At 41.2% G+C, this 18,375-nt stretch overlaps 1 protein-coding gene across 6 annotated transcripts in view; it reads left to right on the top strand.

The window, feature by feature from the left end:
* The window catches only part of VAC14 (VAC14 component of PIKFYVE complex), a 525,003-nt gene that overhangs the window by 17,994 nt on the left and 488,634 nt on the right, over window positions 1–18,375 (top strand). For all 6 annotated transcript variants that reach the window (XM_029609234.1, XM_029609230.1, XM_029609228.1 and 3 more), the window contains exons 4-6: window positions 1,127–1,294; window positions 15,987–16,049; window positions 16,659–16,766. In XM_029609234.1, coding sequence (XP_029465094.1) covers window positions 1,127–1,294; window positions 15,987–16,049; window positions 16,659–16,766 — 339 coding nt within the window. The remainder of the gene's footprint in view (window positions 1–1,126; window positions 1,295–15,986; window positions 16,050–16,658; window positions 16,767–18,375) is intronic.

The raw sequence follows: 18,375 nt of genomic DNA, 5'->3' as shown, positions 1-18,375 counted from the left end.
TAAAAAAAAAATTGATGATCATGCATTTGGGTAGCAGAAACCCAAAGGAGTAAAAGACAGCAAAAGTTAGGAAAATGCTAGGATGCATAAAGAATAACCAGCAGATATAGAGGTGATAATGCTTCTGTATAAAACTCCTGTCAGACCGTATTTGGAGTATTGTATCTAATTCTGAAGAACGTGCCTGCAAAAGGATATAGACCGTATGGAGATGGTCCATAAGTAGACCAGAGGCAGTCCATTTTGAAGGTAAGCTCGAGAATGAGGGGTCATGGAATGAGGTGAGAGGGGGAAGACTTAAGAGTAATCTGAAGAAATATTTTTTTCATGGAAAGAGTTGGTGGATCTGTGGATCAGATTCTCCGTGGAGGTGGTGGAGACCCCCAAAAAGTGTCAGCTTTTTAAAAAGCTTGGGACAAACATAGGAGAAAAGAATGGAAATATCAAGGAGAAAGTATGGTCAGTAGTAAGTAGGATGAGAGATGGGAATGGGCAGACTGAATTCTGCTGATGTGTTCTGTGTTTCTACAGGTATTGAAATACTCGTGTTTGTGAGGGTCTGACCCAGTGACACAAGCTTCCATTTAGTCATTTCCATCTGTAGCAGGGATGTTTATAAAGGTTAAGGTGATGTAGTTCTGTGGATTTGCTGGCATTGGATCCATGCAACATTTTAACAATTGTGCTTTCTCCAAAAAAAACCCAAAACATTCTGGAGGTAATTTTTTAAAGGGGTTATGTGAGTAAATGTAACATACTATCATAGCACTTTTCAAAAGCCATTTACCTGTGTTAAGTGCAGTTACGCAGGTTGACATTTTCAATGGCATATATTGTAGCTATTTTCAAAAGTTAACTTACAAATGTAAAGTGCATTTGCATGTGTAAAACCTAGTTTTAAGCAAGCAAATTCTTTCAGAAATTACCCCATGGAGTCATTTTAGGGAGTTTATGTGCTTATATAACTGTTAGTTGAATTAAAACATTTAAAGTTAAAATGGATCTTGGATGTGATGCTCATAGTACTGCTGCCCTGTTCTATTTCCTAATTCTCTAAGAGTCCATGCCATCTGAAGACAGAAGTGTCTCTGTCTGCTAACCTCCTTTTATTTTTGTCTGACTCCAGGACTCCGGCCTGTACCTAAAGGAGCTGATAGAGCCAGTGCTGACATGCTTTAATGATGCTGATAGTCGTCTGCGATACTATGCCTGCGAGGCCCTTTATAATATTGTCAAGGTGGCCAGGGGTGCAGTCCTGCCTCACTTCAACGTGCTCTTTGATGGATTAAGTAAGGTAACCAGGCCTGTGTTTTGTTTTTTGTTTTTTTTGTTAATAGAAAAAGTAGGGACCTTGATTTTCGGTTTTTATTTTATTTTTATTTAATTGTTAACAGCTACAAAAAAAATCATTGGAAAAATGACCTTTAAACTGCTTTTTCTCATATGAACATATGCCATATTGGGTTAGACCAAGGGTTCATCAAGCCCAGTATCTTGTTTCCAACAGTGGCCAATCCAAGACACAAGTACCTGGCAATTACCCAAACAATAAATAGATCTCAAGCTACTATTGCTTAATAATTAATAGCAATTTATGGATTTTTCCTCTAGGAACTTATCCAAACCTTTTTTATACCCATTTACACTGAATGCCGTAACCACATCCTCTGGCATTGAATTCCAGAGCTTAACTATGTGCTGAGTGAAAGAATTTGCTTTGATTTGTTTTAAATGAGCTACTTGCTAACTTCTTGGAGTGCCTCCTAATCCTTCTGTTATCTGAGAGAGTAAATCTACTGATTATTTTTTCAGATAGGAGGCAATCTAATTAGTGGAGCACAGCTTCACTTTAGTGGCCTATGGTTTAGGGAAGAATGTTGATATGATATGATTGACGGACAGTTGTAAGTGAAATTCCAACACCAACTAGGAACTTGAGATGAGCACAGTGTGCTACCCTATTGTTATGAAGCTTAATGTAAAGTGGATAAGTTCCTAACGCTTGGAAACCACTAAAAAACTGCCTTCAGGTTAGGTACCTGAACTCATGAGAGTGGAATGTCTTATGGGGTCTTTCATCAGCTTGAGTAGAACTACGTTGATAATATATGAAGCTACAATTAAACTTTAATTGTAATCCACTTAGCATGACTTGTCACTATAGGTGGAATAAAATATTTTTTAAATAAAATAAGCTATAGGAACCTAACAACTAAAGAAAAAAATCAGGTGCCCTTCTGTAAAGTGGTGTTAAGCAGTAATTGAACTGAAGTAAACCATAAGTTTGTTTTGAGGCTAAACTCTGAGAAATGTAGAAAATATTCAAGATGTTTTTGTATGGTAGTGGTGAATTTCTTCCACTTAAAACCCAAAGACTACCTAGTGAATTTCTTTCTAGAAGCCAGAAGGATTGGCAAAATGGAGAAATTGAATCATGTCCTCTTTAGCATCCAGGCTGAGGGCCAGAGATTGGATGTCAGAATGGAGCAGTGATCCCTGATTCTGTGTGATCAGAGCTGGGGAAGATCCTAATCTAATTGGTTCTTTTATGAAATTTTCCTGAAGGAGAAGGACCTACTCCTTGTCTGGGCCAAGAGGGACCTATGAGAATTATAGTTCCTTCATCCTTTCCCAGTTTTACCAAGGGTTTTGCTACTGAGGGTACACACATAGATGGATCTGACCCCAACGAAGGGAGAAGACGACTGCTAGCCTACCATATGTTCTCAAGAAGAAGACTGGTTCCTTCCTGTTCAGGATGGTCATAAACAGGTTTACTTCAGATAGGCCTCACTCAAGGAAATGCCTGTCTTCTATAACTTGGTTCAGGGACCACATGTAGAGGCCATCACGAGATGACTGAATATGCCTTCTCGAATGCTGTCTTTTCCTGCCAGGTATTTGGCTCTTGGTACAGGAGAGGTGGACCAGTTCCACACCCTGATTTGTTTCCTGGCACAGAAGGCCAGGAAAGGAACACCCTTTTTTCCCCTGCTTTTTTAGGTATGATATAACTACCTCCTTGTCTGTCAATTCATTTTGTTGTATGTTACTAACCCAGAGGAACTAGGCTCAATTTAAAGCCAACCATATATTTTATATATATTTATTTCCAAACAGCGTCTCATACAATTTAACAGAAAGTGCTAAGTGCAATACATGATATCCCCGTTAAAAATCCTCCACACCATACTCACATACACACCATGCATACCATCATATCCCACCACATACTAAAAAACCCAACTGGTACATAAACAATACTAATACCCCCCCACTATATACCCCCAATGTTACAATACATCCTTTTTTTCAAATAAACATTCACTGTTGTTACCAATACCAAGTATCTGTTATTAATTAACATGTGTTACATTGTATTGTTTTTAAAACACAAAAAACTCTTAACTATCATATCAGATACAAAGTATCTACCATGTTAACACAATCATTGATTCAATTTATACAATGTAATATCTGATGTTATAATGCCCGACGGGACACCCGTTTCACCCCTTCCTTGGGGCTTCTTCAGGGATGAATTTCTGTATTATACACATACACCCTCTATCATCGTCTTCCTGATATGTATTGGTCAATATCCATGCTTTCATGTAGTGATATTGAACTCCAATTCATTGGGAGGATATCAATTGCACACAGCCATCAATTCTCCAGCTGACAAAAGAATATATATCATAAAGTTAAAAAAGAATGTCTGTTTTATGACAGGGATAACCACCCTGTGCACCATCACCTTAAACACACCGTAGCAACCAATTATATTCAAACCGGCGAAACTGTTGCCCGCTGATTGCCAAAGGCACTCATAATTACAAATGCAGGGCATGCGTTGTCATTGCATCATTGCCGATCTCACGAAGCAAAGACCCGAACTGTTTCAATATCTGTATAAAATCAGATCAATAATTCCTTTAATGATTCATATTCCCATATATCTCATCATTAGTAATATCAAAATAAAGGAACCTTACACACGTTCGACTCTTAGAACCAAACTTGTTAAAATTGTCTATTAACGCGCCCTGACTCTTTTAACAAACCCAGTAACACCATTGTATACTAACATTATCTATGCTTCTACTTCAACCTCGCCATTCAACCTCCCCAATACAACCTCATATACTAACATTATCTATACTCTAATTTAACCTCGCCATTCAACCTCACCAATTCGACCTATAGTACAGCCATTATCTATACTCCAAGTCAACCTCGGCCCCGTATACCAACGCTGTCTGTACTTCAATTCAACCTCACCACAATAGATAACATGAAAACTTCACAAACTTACCTTAACAGAACTGTTAGACACGACGATTGGCATTAAGTTCTGTTAAGGTAAGTTTGTGAAGTTTTCATGTTATCTATTGTGGTGAGGTTGAATTGAAGTACAGACAGCGTTGGTATACGGGGCCGAGGTTGACTTGGAGTATAGATAATGGCTGTACTATAGGTTGAATGGCGAGGTTGAAGTAGAAGCATAGATAATGTTAGTATACAATGGTGTTACTGGGTTTGTTAAAAGAGTCAGGGCGCGTTAATAGACAATTTTAACAAGTTTGGTTCTAAGAGTCGAACGTGTGTAAGGTTCCTTTATTTTGATATTACTAATGATGAGATATATGGGAATATGAATCATTAAAGGAATTATTGATCTGATTTTATACAGATATTGAAACAGTTCGGGTCTTTGCTTCGTGAGATCGGCAATGATGCAATGACAACGCATGCCCTGCATTTGTAATTATGAGTGCCTTTGGCAATCAGCGGGCAACAGTTTCGCCGGTTTGAATATAATTGGTTGCTACGGTGTGTTTAAGGTGATGGTGCACAGGGTGGTTATCCCTGTCATAAAACAGACATTCTTTTTTAACTTTATGATATATATTCTTTTGTCAGCTGGAGAATTGATGGCTGTGTGCAATTGATATCCTCCCAATGAATTGGAGTTCAATATCACTACATGAAAGCATGGATATTGACCAATACATATCAGGAAGACGATGATAGAGGGTGTATGTGTATAATACAGAAATTCATCCCTGAAGAAGCCCCAAGGAAGGGGTGAAACGGGTGTCCCGTCGGGCATTATAACATCAGATATTACATTGTATAAATTGAATCAATGATTGTGTTAACATGGTAGATACTTTGTATCTGATATGATAGTTAAGAGTTTTTTGTGTTTTAAAAACAATACAATGTAACACATGTTAATTAATAACAGATACTTGGTATTGGTAACAACAGTGAATGTTTATTTGAAAAAAAGGATGTATTGTAACATTGGGGGTATATAGTGGGGGGGTATTAGTATTGTTTATGTACCAGTTGGGTTTTTTAGTATGTGGTGGGATATGATGGTATGCATGGTGTGTATGTGAGTATGGTGTGGAGGATTTTTAACGGGGATATCATGTATTGCACTTAGCACTTTCTGTTAAATTGTATGAGACGCTGTTTGGAAATAAATATATATAAAATATATGGTTGGCTTTAAATTGAGCCTAGTTCCTCTGGGTTAGTAACATATAATGAGATTAACAGAGGATGCACTTTAGCATATAACCAATTCATTTTGTTGGCCATTTGATTTCTGAAAGTCTTTAGATGTTCAGTACTGTACTTAGCTCTAGAAGGCTGATATGTAGCAACTCTTCCTAGAGAATCCCAGGGCTCTGGGAGTGCATCTCTTCTGTATGGGCTCCCTAGCCCAGGTCTGATGTATCCATAAGCACAATTTCTTGTGGAGAAATTTGGAAGGGAAGTCCCTTGGTGAAATTAGAAAGGAAGAGCAACCAGAACAAGGAGTCTGTGAACATTTTCTTAACCTAGTATCTCAAGATGGCTTGGGTCTGAGACTTTAAGGTTCATTGGGGTTGTCTTATGTGGATACTTACCATGGGAGTAGCCTGGATAGTTGCAGCTATAAGTCTGATGTCTGCTGATTCTGAATTATATCCCTCTTAGCCAAAATGTCATTGATTCTGTATTTGGCAAATAAGTTAGTGATGAACCCTAGTGACTGCAACACCTGAATCATGATCTGCAAATATTTGTGTGTCCCATCTAAGATGCTGCCTTGATCAATCAGTTGACAAGACAGGTTAAACATACACCCTTACTACAGAGGTAGGCTGCAATACAAGACATTTGATGAAGACCTAGAGAACTGATGCTAAGCCAAAAGGGAGAATGGTATTGTATGTGATGCATCATTCCGAGGAGTGAAATGCACCAGGGACCAAGGCCTGACCAAAACTTGCTCAGGGTTGAAGAGGAGAGGGTTATCAGTGCATTGCCTTAGACTGATGGGGTGAATTCCTCTCTCTTTCTTTCTCTCAATGTGGTAGACACCAAAGTTGGTATAGCATGCTGACTCAACATCAACACTGACATACTCGGTGTGTTGGGAGTTGTTACTTGGGGCAGATCACTTGATGCATTAGATGCAGACTTTGGAGACCATCTGGTTGATCCTTGACCTGATCATTGCTAGTTAGAGAACTGGGGTGAGCCTCAAAAGGTTTGGATAATATGAAGGTTATTCAGAGCTGTCCCTTCAAACCCTGATGTTGGCCCTTGGGAGACTGGCATAACCTGGCCTTCGATTGAGAGCAAAGCCTTCTGGCTTCTTCAGAGTGCATGGAACCTCCCTTGCGCTGATGAACTGAGTTGATACATTGGCTCAGTGCTTACTTATTTCGACTCTTAAATAGAGTTCCTCAAGTGGAGACTCAAATGAGGAGATAGACTTATCTTAGGTCTAGCCTCTGAGCAAGGCACTGATGAAGCCAAGAACCCCTTTGGTGAGGCCTGGCCAGCAGCTTCCTGGACCTTCTGTCAGGATTTTGAGGCCAGCTTCGTGCTTGATTTACTCATTCAGCATGGAGCTTGTCCTGTCAGGTTCAGACCATTCTGGATGGTATGGCCTTTTCTCTAGAACTTGTAGCACTCAATGTGATGATATATCAGATCTCTGAGTTCCCTTTTAGCTAGAGTCAGATTAAAGAGTGGGCTAACCAGGCAGTTGCCCGGGGCACTTGCTGCTAGGGTGCTGAAATCTCACCTTCTATTGTTCTATCTCATGCTGGTGTATTGGCCTATTGGGTCTTCAGGCATTCCCCGATAGCCTGGCCTGGAGTCAGCTATCAATGGATCCCATTCCATTGGCAAAAAGAGAGGCAAAGCCCAGAGGAACCATCAGTGGATCCCATCCCACCGGCGGCAAGGAAGAGAGACCCGGCCTGGAGGAGCCATTGGCGGATTCTATCCTGCTGGTGGTTAAAATGAAAGAGAGAGGCCTGACCCAGTGCCTTAAGACAAGAGGAAGAGGCCCAGCCTGTGAAAGAAGGAGCCTGCGTATAAGAAGTAGCATGTGTGTGGGTGTAGAAGAGAGAGCATGTGGGTGTGTATGTGAGAGAAGCCTTTGTAATGGAAGGAGCGTATGTATGTGTGTGTGTGAGAGAGAGAGGAAGCTTGCCTGAGGGGAAGGAGTAGGTGCATGTATGTGTGAGAGGGAACCTGTTTGAGGTAAGGAGTTTGTGCGAGAGAGACAGAGTGAGTCTGTGTGGGAGATTGGGGGGGTGTGTGTGAGAGAGAGAAAAGGAACCTATGTGAGGGAAGGAGCATATGTGTGAGAAAGAGATAGGGAATGTGTATGGGTGAGAGGGAGAGAAAGGGGTGCATGCATGTTAGATAGTGTGTGCTTATGAGAGACTAAATATAGAAAGTTTGTGCATCCCCCCACTAATCTACAACAATCTCAGGGTGACTGGAAATCCATAAATTACCAGGTATGGAGAGCAGAGGATTAGTTTTAATTATTTGGTGTTATTTGATGTCTCTGTTCTGAAATATGTTATTGGTGTTTGGGAAACATTTTAAAAAAATGTTATAAGATTTTAATTATTAGATTTTCTATTTATCAGCTATCCTGAAATATTTATACTTTTTATTAGCATGGTTTTTATTATGTATTATATTTCTTGAGTTTCTTTGTTTGTTTTATGAGGAATGGTCAGGGCTGCAACATGGGAGGAGAAAATTTCGGAGGGAGAAAGGAAGGGAAGGAGGATAGCCTGGGAAAGATGAGGGAAGACTGAGCAATGGTAAGAACTAGGAGTGGGGGAAGGAAAATGGGTAGACAGATGGGAGGAGAGACTAAAGCAGAAAGGGATGAGAGATGAGCGGGGAGGAATGGAAGACTATAGGTGTAAACAATAGAGGGGAGACAGAGTGAAGGTTTGGAGAGACTACCAGAGAGAGGGAAAAAGAGAATAGACTATGGAGTGGAAAGGGAGAAGAAGCATCTTAGAAGGTGGGGGGGGGGGGGGGGGGGGGGGGGGGAAGAGGCTGAAGTGAGACGGTAGGGTAAACAGAGGAGAGAGTGTGGGGCAAATTGGAAGTAAAAATAAAATTGAAGAAAACAGAATGAAAAATGGAAAAAAAAACATAAATGCATGCACAAGAATAGGAAAAATATTTATTTTTTAAAGAACAATTTAAAAAGATTGAATATTTTTCATTATAATAGTGTCTATTTAAATGCTCTTGCTAGATATACCTCACTTTTTTATTTTTATATTTGCTTTACAGCATTGGTGAGGGTTTAGCTTCTTGTTATTTAGGGTGTTAAAATATATTTAATAGAGTTCTGAACATTTCCAAATTTATATTTTATTTTTGGCTCAGCAATTTGCTTACCAGTTGCAAACCTATTTCTGCAGCATACAGAGTCTAGCTTGTTGCATTTTCCAGTTCAATTTTTATCTGAATGTTTCAGTTTATACTTCATAGTCTCTTCTGCATGTGAAGGTGAAATAAGTCTGGCATGTACCAAAACTGGGAGATACACGAATATGCTGGGCTGGCACATGCCGAGCGGATTTTAAAAGGCGTGGGCATGGACTGTACAAGACATGAATGTTCCTGGATTTCAAGTTCAAATTTGCTTTTAAATGATTTCATGTACAGATGCACGCTGGGATCCCCTACTGCGTAACTTTACTTCTGCTATAGAGGATGTGTAAGCAAAAAAATAAAGAAAAATAGATTGGCGGGGTTTTTAAAGGTAGGGGCTAACGGGAAACGAGAGTCTATTAAACTTTGGGGGTTTGGAAGTCCTTTTCCTTACCTGGGCGAACTGGGAAAACTGGAAATGGCGTTGCTGTACGTGTCTACTAAAATCCTCCCACTTAAGCAGTAGAAGTAGCATTTGTGCGCATAAGCGCACACCCACTTAAAATTGTGCGCACATGTATGTTATAAAATGGCTGCGTCCCTGGATGCGGGCCGACAAACACAGGCCCATGTGCACCTGCATGCCTGTTTTAAAAGTTACCGTTTTGGTGAGGGTCTGTCTGTGTATGTGTGATCTAGGTGAGGGATTCTGGTAGCCTGCAGCTTCTGTGTAAGGATCTATTGCAGCCTGGCTTGTTCTGTTCTCCTAATAGGAGGTGTATTGGTGTTTTAGGGCCTGGTATAATAATTTGTTTTGTATTTTCATAAGTAGGTTGTTAACTGTTTTGACTGCTGGCAGTTATTGCTGTTTTGGTATGAGAGGTTTACTATATTGTAAGTATACTTTGAACAAGACTATGTAAGTAGCTGCTATCCTTTGAGTGTGAGGGACAAGTACTATCCTGTTCAGAGTAACAGAAAAACTGTGGCATGTGAAATATAATCTGTTATGATGTGTGGCTCACGGGAGGGCCCCACAAGCCATCTTATTCCCAACACTGCTTCAAGTCGCATGTGGCAAGAACACCGCTCCTGTCTGCCAGGGCTACACCGTGCGGCTCGCACACAGATGCGGTGTCTGGGCCCTGCCACGTTCCTGCTCCTTCCAGGACTCTCTAGGCGTGCATGTGTGACATGCACCTATACTTAAAGGTGTACTTGAGATATCTGAACCAGACGCCTTCCTATGACGTTACCCGCTCCTGTTACTTACGGCAGCCTTGGACAATCAGCCGCACTTTAGCAGCGGGTCTCCTGCATTGCAGAGGGTGTTGCTCTTGTTCCTGGTTCTTGATGATTTTGGTGGTGGTCCTGCATTTCTGGTTGCTCGTTCAACCATACCATGTTCTGTTATCCTTGTCCAGCGGTGTCTTCTCCTGTTTGTCTCGTCCAGTGTTCTCTATGTGTCTCCATCTTTCAGTGGCCTGACTCTCCAAATCTTGAAGTCTTGTTTAGACCTGACCATGATATCCTGCCGCCTGGAGCTGACCACGTTTGTGCGCAGCCTGCCCCGACCTTGGTCTGTCTCTGACTCTTTCAATCAGCTGCCTGTCCTGACCCCGGCATGCCCTCAGATTTCTGTTTACCCGACTGCCCTAGGGGTCCAACTAAGCCCTGCCGGCCGCCAGAACCCAAGGGCTCAACCTGAGGGGGAGGTGGCTAGTGTAGGTGAAGCTCCAGTCTGTCCCACTACAGGGTGCGTTTGCCAGCTGTTGGCGTAGGCCTCATAGGTTCGCCTACGAAGCTGCGTCAATTATGCCACAGCAACAAGGGCTCTCACGCCACCCTTCACAGTATCTTACACTCAGGGGCGGATTTTAAAAGCCCTGCGTGCGTGCGCCGGCGCACCTAAAGCCCCGGGACGCGCATAAGTCCCGGGGCTTTCTAAAAGGGGCGTGTCGGGGGCGTGGCCGGAGCGACGCGGCGTTTTCGGGGCGGCATTTCGGGGGGCGGTGATGCGGGCGTGGTTTCGGCCCGGGGGTGTTCCGGGGGCGTGGCCGCAGCCTCCGGACCAGCCCCCGGGACCGGAGCATGGAGTGGGGCTGCCGGCCGGCAGGCGTAACTTTGCCAACAAAGGTAGGGGGGGGTTTAGATAGGGCTGGGGGGGGGTGGGTTAGGTAGGGGAAGGTGGGGGGAGGGCGAAGGAAAGTTCCCTCCGAGGCCGCTCCGAAATCGGGAACAGACAGTGAAAAAGTCAAGTTTGTCCTACAATTCCGCATGGTGCTACAATCAATCATACTCCCGAAACTGGACTACTGCAATTCTCTCCTTCTGGGCCTTCCCGCTTGCACCACCAAACCACTTCAGATGGTCCTGAACGCCACGGCCAGAATACTCACAAAAGCCAAAAAAAGGGATCATATCACCCCAATCCTCCAGCATCTCCATTGGCTCCCGATTAAATACAGGATTCACTTTAAAACTATTATGATGATACACAAGGCCCTACACAACATCTCTCCTCTCAACCTAACTTTTCCACTGCAGCTACACACCTCCAAGAAACCGACTAGAAGTGCATACAAGAACATGCTCATCTCCCAGCCGGCAAAAACCTCCCTGAGAAAACGTGCACTATCGACAGCGGGCCCTACACTCTGGAACTCGATACCCCCAGACCTGCGACTTGAACCTTGCCATAGTACTTTCAAAAAGAAACTTAAGACTTGGTTCTTCACACAAGCATTCCCGGAGAGCTAAGAACAGGACGAATGACATTATCAGCATAGTGGTTGTCCCCCAGCCTTTCTGTACATAAGCTCCTTAAGATTTTGTCATTATTAGGTATATAATCATGAATGTACACTTTAAGTTCCACTTCATGCCGCTGTAAATTGTTAAATGTTTTTGTTAATTGTTAACTGTTAATTGTTAAATGTTTCAATGTAAATCGCCATTGAGGCGACAGTTTCTTCCTTGTAAACCGGTGTGATATGTATACTTTACAGGAACATCGGTATATAAAAAAAATAATAAATAAATAAATTTCTAGCCAGGCTGAGGGTGTGGCGAGATGGTTACATGCATGCATTTGACTCACTACCCGAGGCAAAAATATTTGTGGATAGCCTGATCGCCGGGAATACTTCTTAAGAAGATGGCAGAATTTTGCAAAGGAGCAGATCGATTACTAGGGCTGCAGTTCATAATTTTCGGTAAAACTCTGTTCTGGCACCTACCTAGCCAAGAGGAAAGGCAAGGTGGAGTTGAAATACCAAGTTGTTCTCTTGCAGTGGTAAGCAGTCCTGGAGATTTGAAGCATTAACGATTGCAAGTCTGCTCAAGCAGATTGAATTGCTAAGCTTGGATCAGTATAAGTAAAATCTGGTAATGGGAGGATTTTGTGTGTAAAAAAAACCCCCAAAACAAAACACCAATAATAACGTTCATGGAATTTAACAGTTTCCTCTGGTTTATATTTACATGCAGGATTAGAAGTTAGCATGGAAACCATTGTTATGAGGGAGTTCTGGAAAAGTCTGCGATGAAGCCCCTGGAAAGTGGTGCTGTAGAAGTGCCACTGCCACCGCGCTGTGGCTTCCCTTGATGATCTTGGCGTATTGCTCCTAAGTTTGGGGGAGGGGCCACTTTTAACTATTAATGGTTATTTTTCTGACTAATATTTTCCATGAATGCTTTGCTTATGTTGACTTATTTGGCAACTTACATTTAATGCCTTATAAGGGGTACTATTTTAGGCTAATTCGGGGGATGACACCTGAACATTCACAATACTGATTCTTGCTCTCTGGAAAGAGAGTTTACCTTTTTGTAATGGTTGAAGTTAGGGGAGGGGGAGGGAAAGGGGACATGTGATTCTAATTATAAATGAGGCAAATGGTAATAAGCAATGTTTCCAGATAGGCCTTGGCATACAAGATAATAAGTGGCATCATGTTCTTTTAATAACAAAGGGCGGAGGACTGATTTTATCGAGCTCTTGCGTATATTTCAATGTGGGAGGGTATGGGGTCCCTTATAGAAGTGGTGCAGATATTCTTGATTATTATACAATTCTTAATGGAGGGAGGTCAGGCAAATTAATCAGGAAGTGCAGTGGGTCCCAAAGTGACATATGTAGCAGGTCTGGGTTCATCTATAAGGAGAGAAAAAGTATTATCCCATATTCATAGGTCCAAAGGAGAAATTGAATTTCTACAGGAAACTCATATGACTGGTAAGGAGCACAACAAATTAAGGAATAAAAGGGGCTTTAAGCAGTTATTAATTTTCCTCAGGCTATCCCAGGTGCAATGGCACAGCAATTTTAATTCACAAGAGGGTTTCTTTTGCTTTGGCGAAACAATGGGTAGATGATGATGGTTGAATTATATTGGTTAAAGATATTTTATTTGGCAGAGCTGTAATTCTGGTTTCCATTTATGCACCAAACAGGTACAGCCAGAGTTTCTTCACTAAATTGGCATAATTTTATAAGCATTTTTTCTCCTCAGTTGGTGACTTTGCTTAGCAGATTATATAACTCATTGCTAATGGAAGGTGATTTACCCCCATCAATGAAGTTAGCAAGCACTACTGTTATTCTAAAACCAGGGAGGAATAATACAGTTTGTGACTCATATAGACCTATTTCCTTACTTAACATTTATAAAGGGAAGGAACACATCAGATGATATTCTGAAGGTCTTGAATCTTCTCTGGGCAGCAAAGGAAACTAGATGAGGCTTTACTCCTCTCTGTTGATGCCGAAAAGGCATTTGGTAGACTCCATTGTCAATTTATGTATAAAATTATAGAAAAATATGAGTTAGAGGCACAGTTCATTACTTGCATACGGAAGCTGTATGATAAGCCATAGGCTACTGTTAAAGTTTAATGGGGGGCTATTGAAGGAATTCCCTTTGGAGAGGGGGAAGAGGCAGGGATTTCCTCTCTCTCCGCTTCTCTTTGCCCTTGTTATGGAACCATTAGCAGAAAAGATCAGAAGAAATGTGTATATTGCAGGGATTAGGGTAGGTGGTTAGATTATAAGGTTTCGCTGTTTGCGGATGATGTCATGTTCACCTTATCCAACCTTTTCACTTCCTTACCGGTTTTTGGTGCAGTAGCTCATATTGTTCAGTAAAGCCTCGGGAGTTAAGGTGAACGTGATTAAGTCCGAAATTCTCAATTTGTCCATTCCCAAAGAGCTAGAAAATCATCTACGTGATAGTTTCCTTTGAAATGGGCTTCGGAATATGTCAAATATTTAGGAGCGAAAAGAGTTCGTGATCACTTTTATTTGGCTAATCTGAATTATTCTTGTCTTAAAGAATTAATGCAAGACCTTAAGTGGGGTAAAAGTTAATATTTCTTGTTTGGGAAGAATTGCCGTATTAAAAATGAAAACGCCCTAGTGAGGCTTTATCTCTTTCAGATGTTCCCTAAGGAGATCTCAAAGATTTAGAATAGATTTCTTAATTTTGTATGGCAGCAGAAACCACCTAGGATAGCTAGAGACATTTTGTATTTACCTCTTAGGGGTGTGGAGGGTTGGGAGTCCTGCCTGTTGCATTATATTATCAGGTAGCTCAAATTTGTGCAATATTGGAATGGCACAGAAATTTGGGGAAGGAACAATGGGTGGATATTAAAGCTCATTTAATGGGAGGACAGCAATTGGAGTTTTACCTTGGTTGCATAAGAGACAATTATGAAACTTAAATATACATAATCCATTCATTAGCTGGACATTGGAGATCTGGAGTTCTCTTAAAGAGAAACTCATTTCTTGGGGCTTGTATTCTCCATTAATGCCTATAAGGTATTATGCAGATTTCCCAGTTGGAATGAAAGGTGCAAGATTTCTTTTATGGGAAAATAAGGGTCTCACTCACATGGGACAGCTTTTGGGACCACAGGGTTGGACAATTTTTACAGATTTAAGGAATAAATAAAATTTAGAAGCGGTTGATTATTTTGCTTATTTACAATTACGGTCATATATGCATCGGGCCCTGGGTTCAATATGGATGGGTGAGGGGCCATCTATATTTGAAAATTACTGTCTTAAGAGGTTACCACTCAAGGGATTGATCACACGTTCATAAGAGATTGAGTTACCCGCCTGATGGTCTGCTCAAACATGAAACAAATTGGGAAAGGGATTTAGGAATTGCAGTTGAAGGAGAGGACAGCTAATAGGTGGCGAGTTTGGGAAAACGTCTGTTGCAGTTTCTTTAGGTGAAAATTCCTATAAAATCTATTTGTTGGTACTATACCCCTGTTAGATTAATGAGTCAGATTTTTGTTGGCAGGAGGGTGGATTCTGAGGGTCTATGGGCCATATTATGATGATCTGGTCCTGGTATTGTCCCCTTTTGAGAAATGATTCAGAAGCTGATTAAAGAAGTTGCTTAATTTACTTTGGACGGTGACTGTTTGATTTTATTTTTGTCTGCTCCGGCGGATGGGATGACAAAACATACGGACTACTTGATATTCCAAATCCTCCTAGTGGCACAATATGAATAGCCGACCACTGGAAAAAGAAGACTCCTCCTAGCAAATTTTCAGTTTACAAATATCTTCTACACATTTTTCAAATGGAAAAGCTGTCAGTGTTTAAACATAAAACTGTTGGGAAGTTTGAAAGAATTTGGAACGTTTTTCAAGTTTGGGATAAAGACGAGTGCAGCTTTCCTGGACTGTTGGAACTCATTAGAGGGGGTGGAGTGGGTAGGGTTAGGGATTCAGTAAAGTGTTTTACAAGGGTTTATGGCATGTATTGTTTGTATTCTATGGGATTGGAAAACTGCATTTCTTTTAATAAATATTTAATTACCGGTATATTTAAAAAAAACAAACTTTTTTGTTTTATGCATGTAAATGGCCTTTTGAAAATTTGCCTGGGGGTTGTGCACATAAAAGTTTATGTAGAAGCTTTTTCGCATCTTTGCATGCACTTTGAAGAGGTGTTCTGGGGTCGGAGTTGAGGCAGGGAACCCACTTTTTTTTTTTTTTTTTAAATTTCAAAAGAACGCATGCAAGTTTACCTGCAAGCATTTACACCTGCTTCTGAGAATTATGTTGGGCACCTTTTCCTTGCAAATTCAGGAATTTTCAAAGCAGACTCAAGCGCACCAGTCTGTTTTTGAAAATTCGGGCTAAAGTCTGCGGGGACTTCATACCTCTGTAGGCTGCTGAAGATTATCCTCCCTATATATGTGCTCATACATTTTTCACTAATCGTTTTTTTATTTGCTTTAAACTTTCAACAGCTTGCTGCTGACCCAGACCCAAATGTGAAAAGTGGTTCTGAACTGCTGGATCGCCTTTTAAAGGTAATTTCTACAAAGTTATGGCGTACTTCTGAGTGAAGGATGTTCCAGCTGATTGAGAATTTAAATTTGCTCTGCTCTCTCTCATTTGACTCTAATTTGGCCGTCAAACACTGCCCTGTGTAACATGCAATCACTTCTGCCAGCAGTACAGTTTAATTTCTTATAATTGTATTATATTTCTTTGCAGTTCTGGCCCCCCCCTTAATGTATTTGCCAAGTGCTTCCTCAGGGCTGTTATACTTTCTCATCCGATACTATTGTACACTTCTACAGTGCTTTTATTTCTGCTGGGAAGGTGTAAATTCAACATCTCCTTTCAAGTTTCTGGCTATCCAGCTGCTAAGAATGTATTTGAGTGTTCAGCAGGCTGTCTGAGGCTGCAGCTGGGCCTACTTCTGCATCGTAGGATGTGTGGATCTCTGAATTGTGGTACTGGCAAACTCCTGTGGAAGCTGAAACCATCTCCTGCACAATAGCAGTCCCTTGCCACAAAATGAGTGAATTGCACAATTTTCCATAATAATTCTAGTTTTTCAATCATTGCATCCATGTCTGTGCTAAGGCATCCCCCTTGTGAAAGTGTAATTCTTGCTTATTTTTGGATTACAGGACATTGTGACAGAAAGCAATAAGTTTGATCTGGTGGGCTTTGTCCCCTTGCTGCGAGAGAGGATTTACTCCAATAACCAGTATGCTCGTCAGTTCATCATTTCCTGGGTAAGTGTTTGGCCTGGCATGGAGTCAGATTGCCTTTGTTATAAAAGCTACTATTTCTGTCTCTTGAGCTATCAAAACATTTTTTTTAGCAGACAACACATGTACACATTTATGTAAGGGACTGTAATTCACTTGCATTATTTCCTGCAAAAAGTGATTGGCATTCTTTTTATCCAAACAGAATTTCACAATCCTAGAATGTCAACAGCTTGTAGCTACTTATAGGGTAGATGTCCAGGCATGCTGTATAACTGCTTTCATGGTGCAACAAAAAAAAATGATATTACCAAATTATAATCTGGTATAGGATTTTTCCCACTGTTTAAGAGAGCCAGTGGTTAAGCTCAGATTAGAGCTCATAGGATCCGACCTTCTTGTTCTCTGAAACTTGGCTCGTACATCCTTCCTACTCCAGCCCAGTTCTTTTCTTTTGCGGGAGTGTTCTGGGTCCGCTTTGCTCCGCCACTGTTGGACAGAGCACTGCTCTTCTAGGTTAAAAGGCAACATTTGAGGGCACTAAATGAGGCCACAGCCTAGGATTCATAAAATGTAACCAGTTGTGACCTGGGAGATGAGATGGAAGGCTTTTTCAAAAAAGGCAACACAGCACCACACAAACAGCAACACCTATTGTAAGTACAGCTTACATGAACAGGCAATTGTTCAAGAGGCATCTATCTCCCTGAAAGCAAAGAAAAAATAAGAAAAAGGTCACGGTGAAAACACAGTCTACATCTAAAGACTACCATCCCAAGACCCAATATCAATAGACAGAGAGAGTCAAGAATACCTTTTGTCCCAGTATTCTCAATAGCTACTCTAGATCTTATCCTACAACATCAACTTGAGATTGAGTGTAGATGATGGCTTTTCTATCAATGCTATATCGCTGTGCAGCCACACCTCAGTGTCCTGCAGCTCAGCTGCCCAATAATAGGCCTGTAGATTTGGCAGAGCCATTCCCCTCTGTTTCTTTGGCCTCCATAGAATATGCAGTTTGATCTACGGTTGCTTATCATGCCAAATAAACTTGGAAACCAGCCTGTTAATGTCAGCAAAAAAGTTATCAGGCAAAAAGCTTGGGATGTACTGGAAAAAATACATAAGTCTAGGCAATATATTCCTTTTCAGGACATTGACAAAAAGTAGTTATCCCACTCACAAGTCTTGTTAGATCTTACTAACAACAGGGGCTATGTTAGTCTTATACAGGTCTATCCAGGTGAGTGATATTGTGCAGTGCCATTTTAAATTGAGGAAAACATCATGGTATATCCCGGTTGGTAGCCTCTCCAATAGGAAATACATCAGGTTTATGAAAATTAACCCCTTACCCTAACAGTCTTCCATACTCTGTTAATAATCTTAACATACTGGAGCCCAATACCTGAGGATTAGACAGAAATAGCACACAGCCTGCGTATAAAGATATCACATGTGCCACTCCATCCACCCAAAAGCCTGCTATTGCAGTGGAGGTTCTTACTTTCTGTGCTAGGATCTCAATGGTTAGATCAAACATGAGAGAGACAGCAGGTGTCCCTATCCAGCACCACTAAAATCCTGAAACAGGTTAGATGTGCACTCTTCAGTCACCACTCTGGCCCTG

The sequence above is a fragment of the Rhinatrema bivittatum genome, chromosome 7 (assembly GCF_901001135.1).
Source record: "Rhinatrema bivittatum chromosome 7, aRhiBiv1.1, whole genome shotgun sequence".
In the NCBI taxonomy this organism is placed as follows: domain Eukaryota; kingdom Metazoa; phylum Chordata; class Amphibia; order Gymnophiona; family Rhinatrematidae; genus Rhinatrema; species Rhinatrema bivittatum.
Note: the sequence above shows the minus strand (reverse complement) of the source record. Positions and strands in the feature narration are given on the sequence as shown.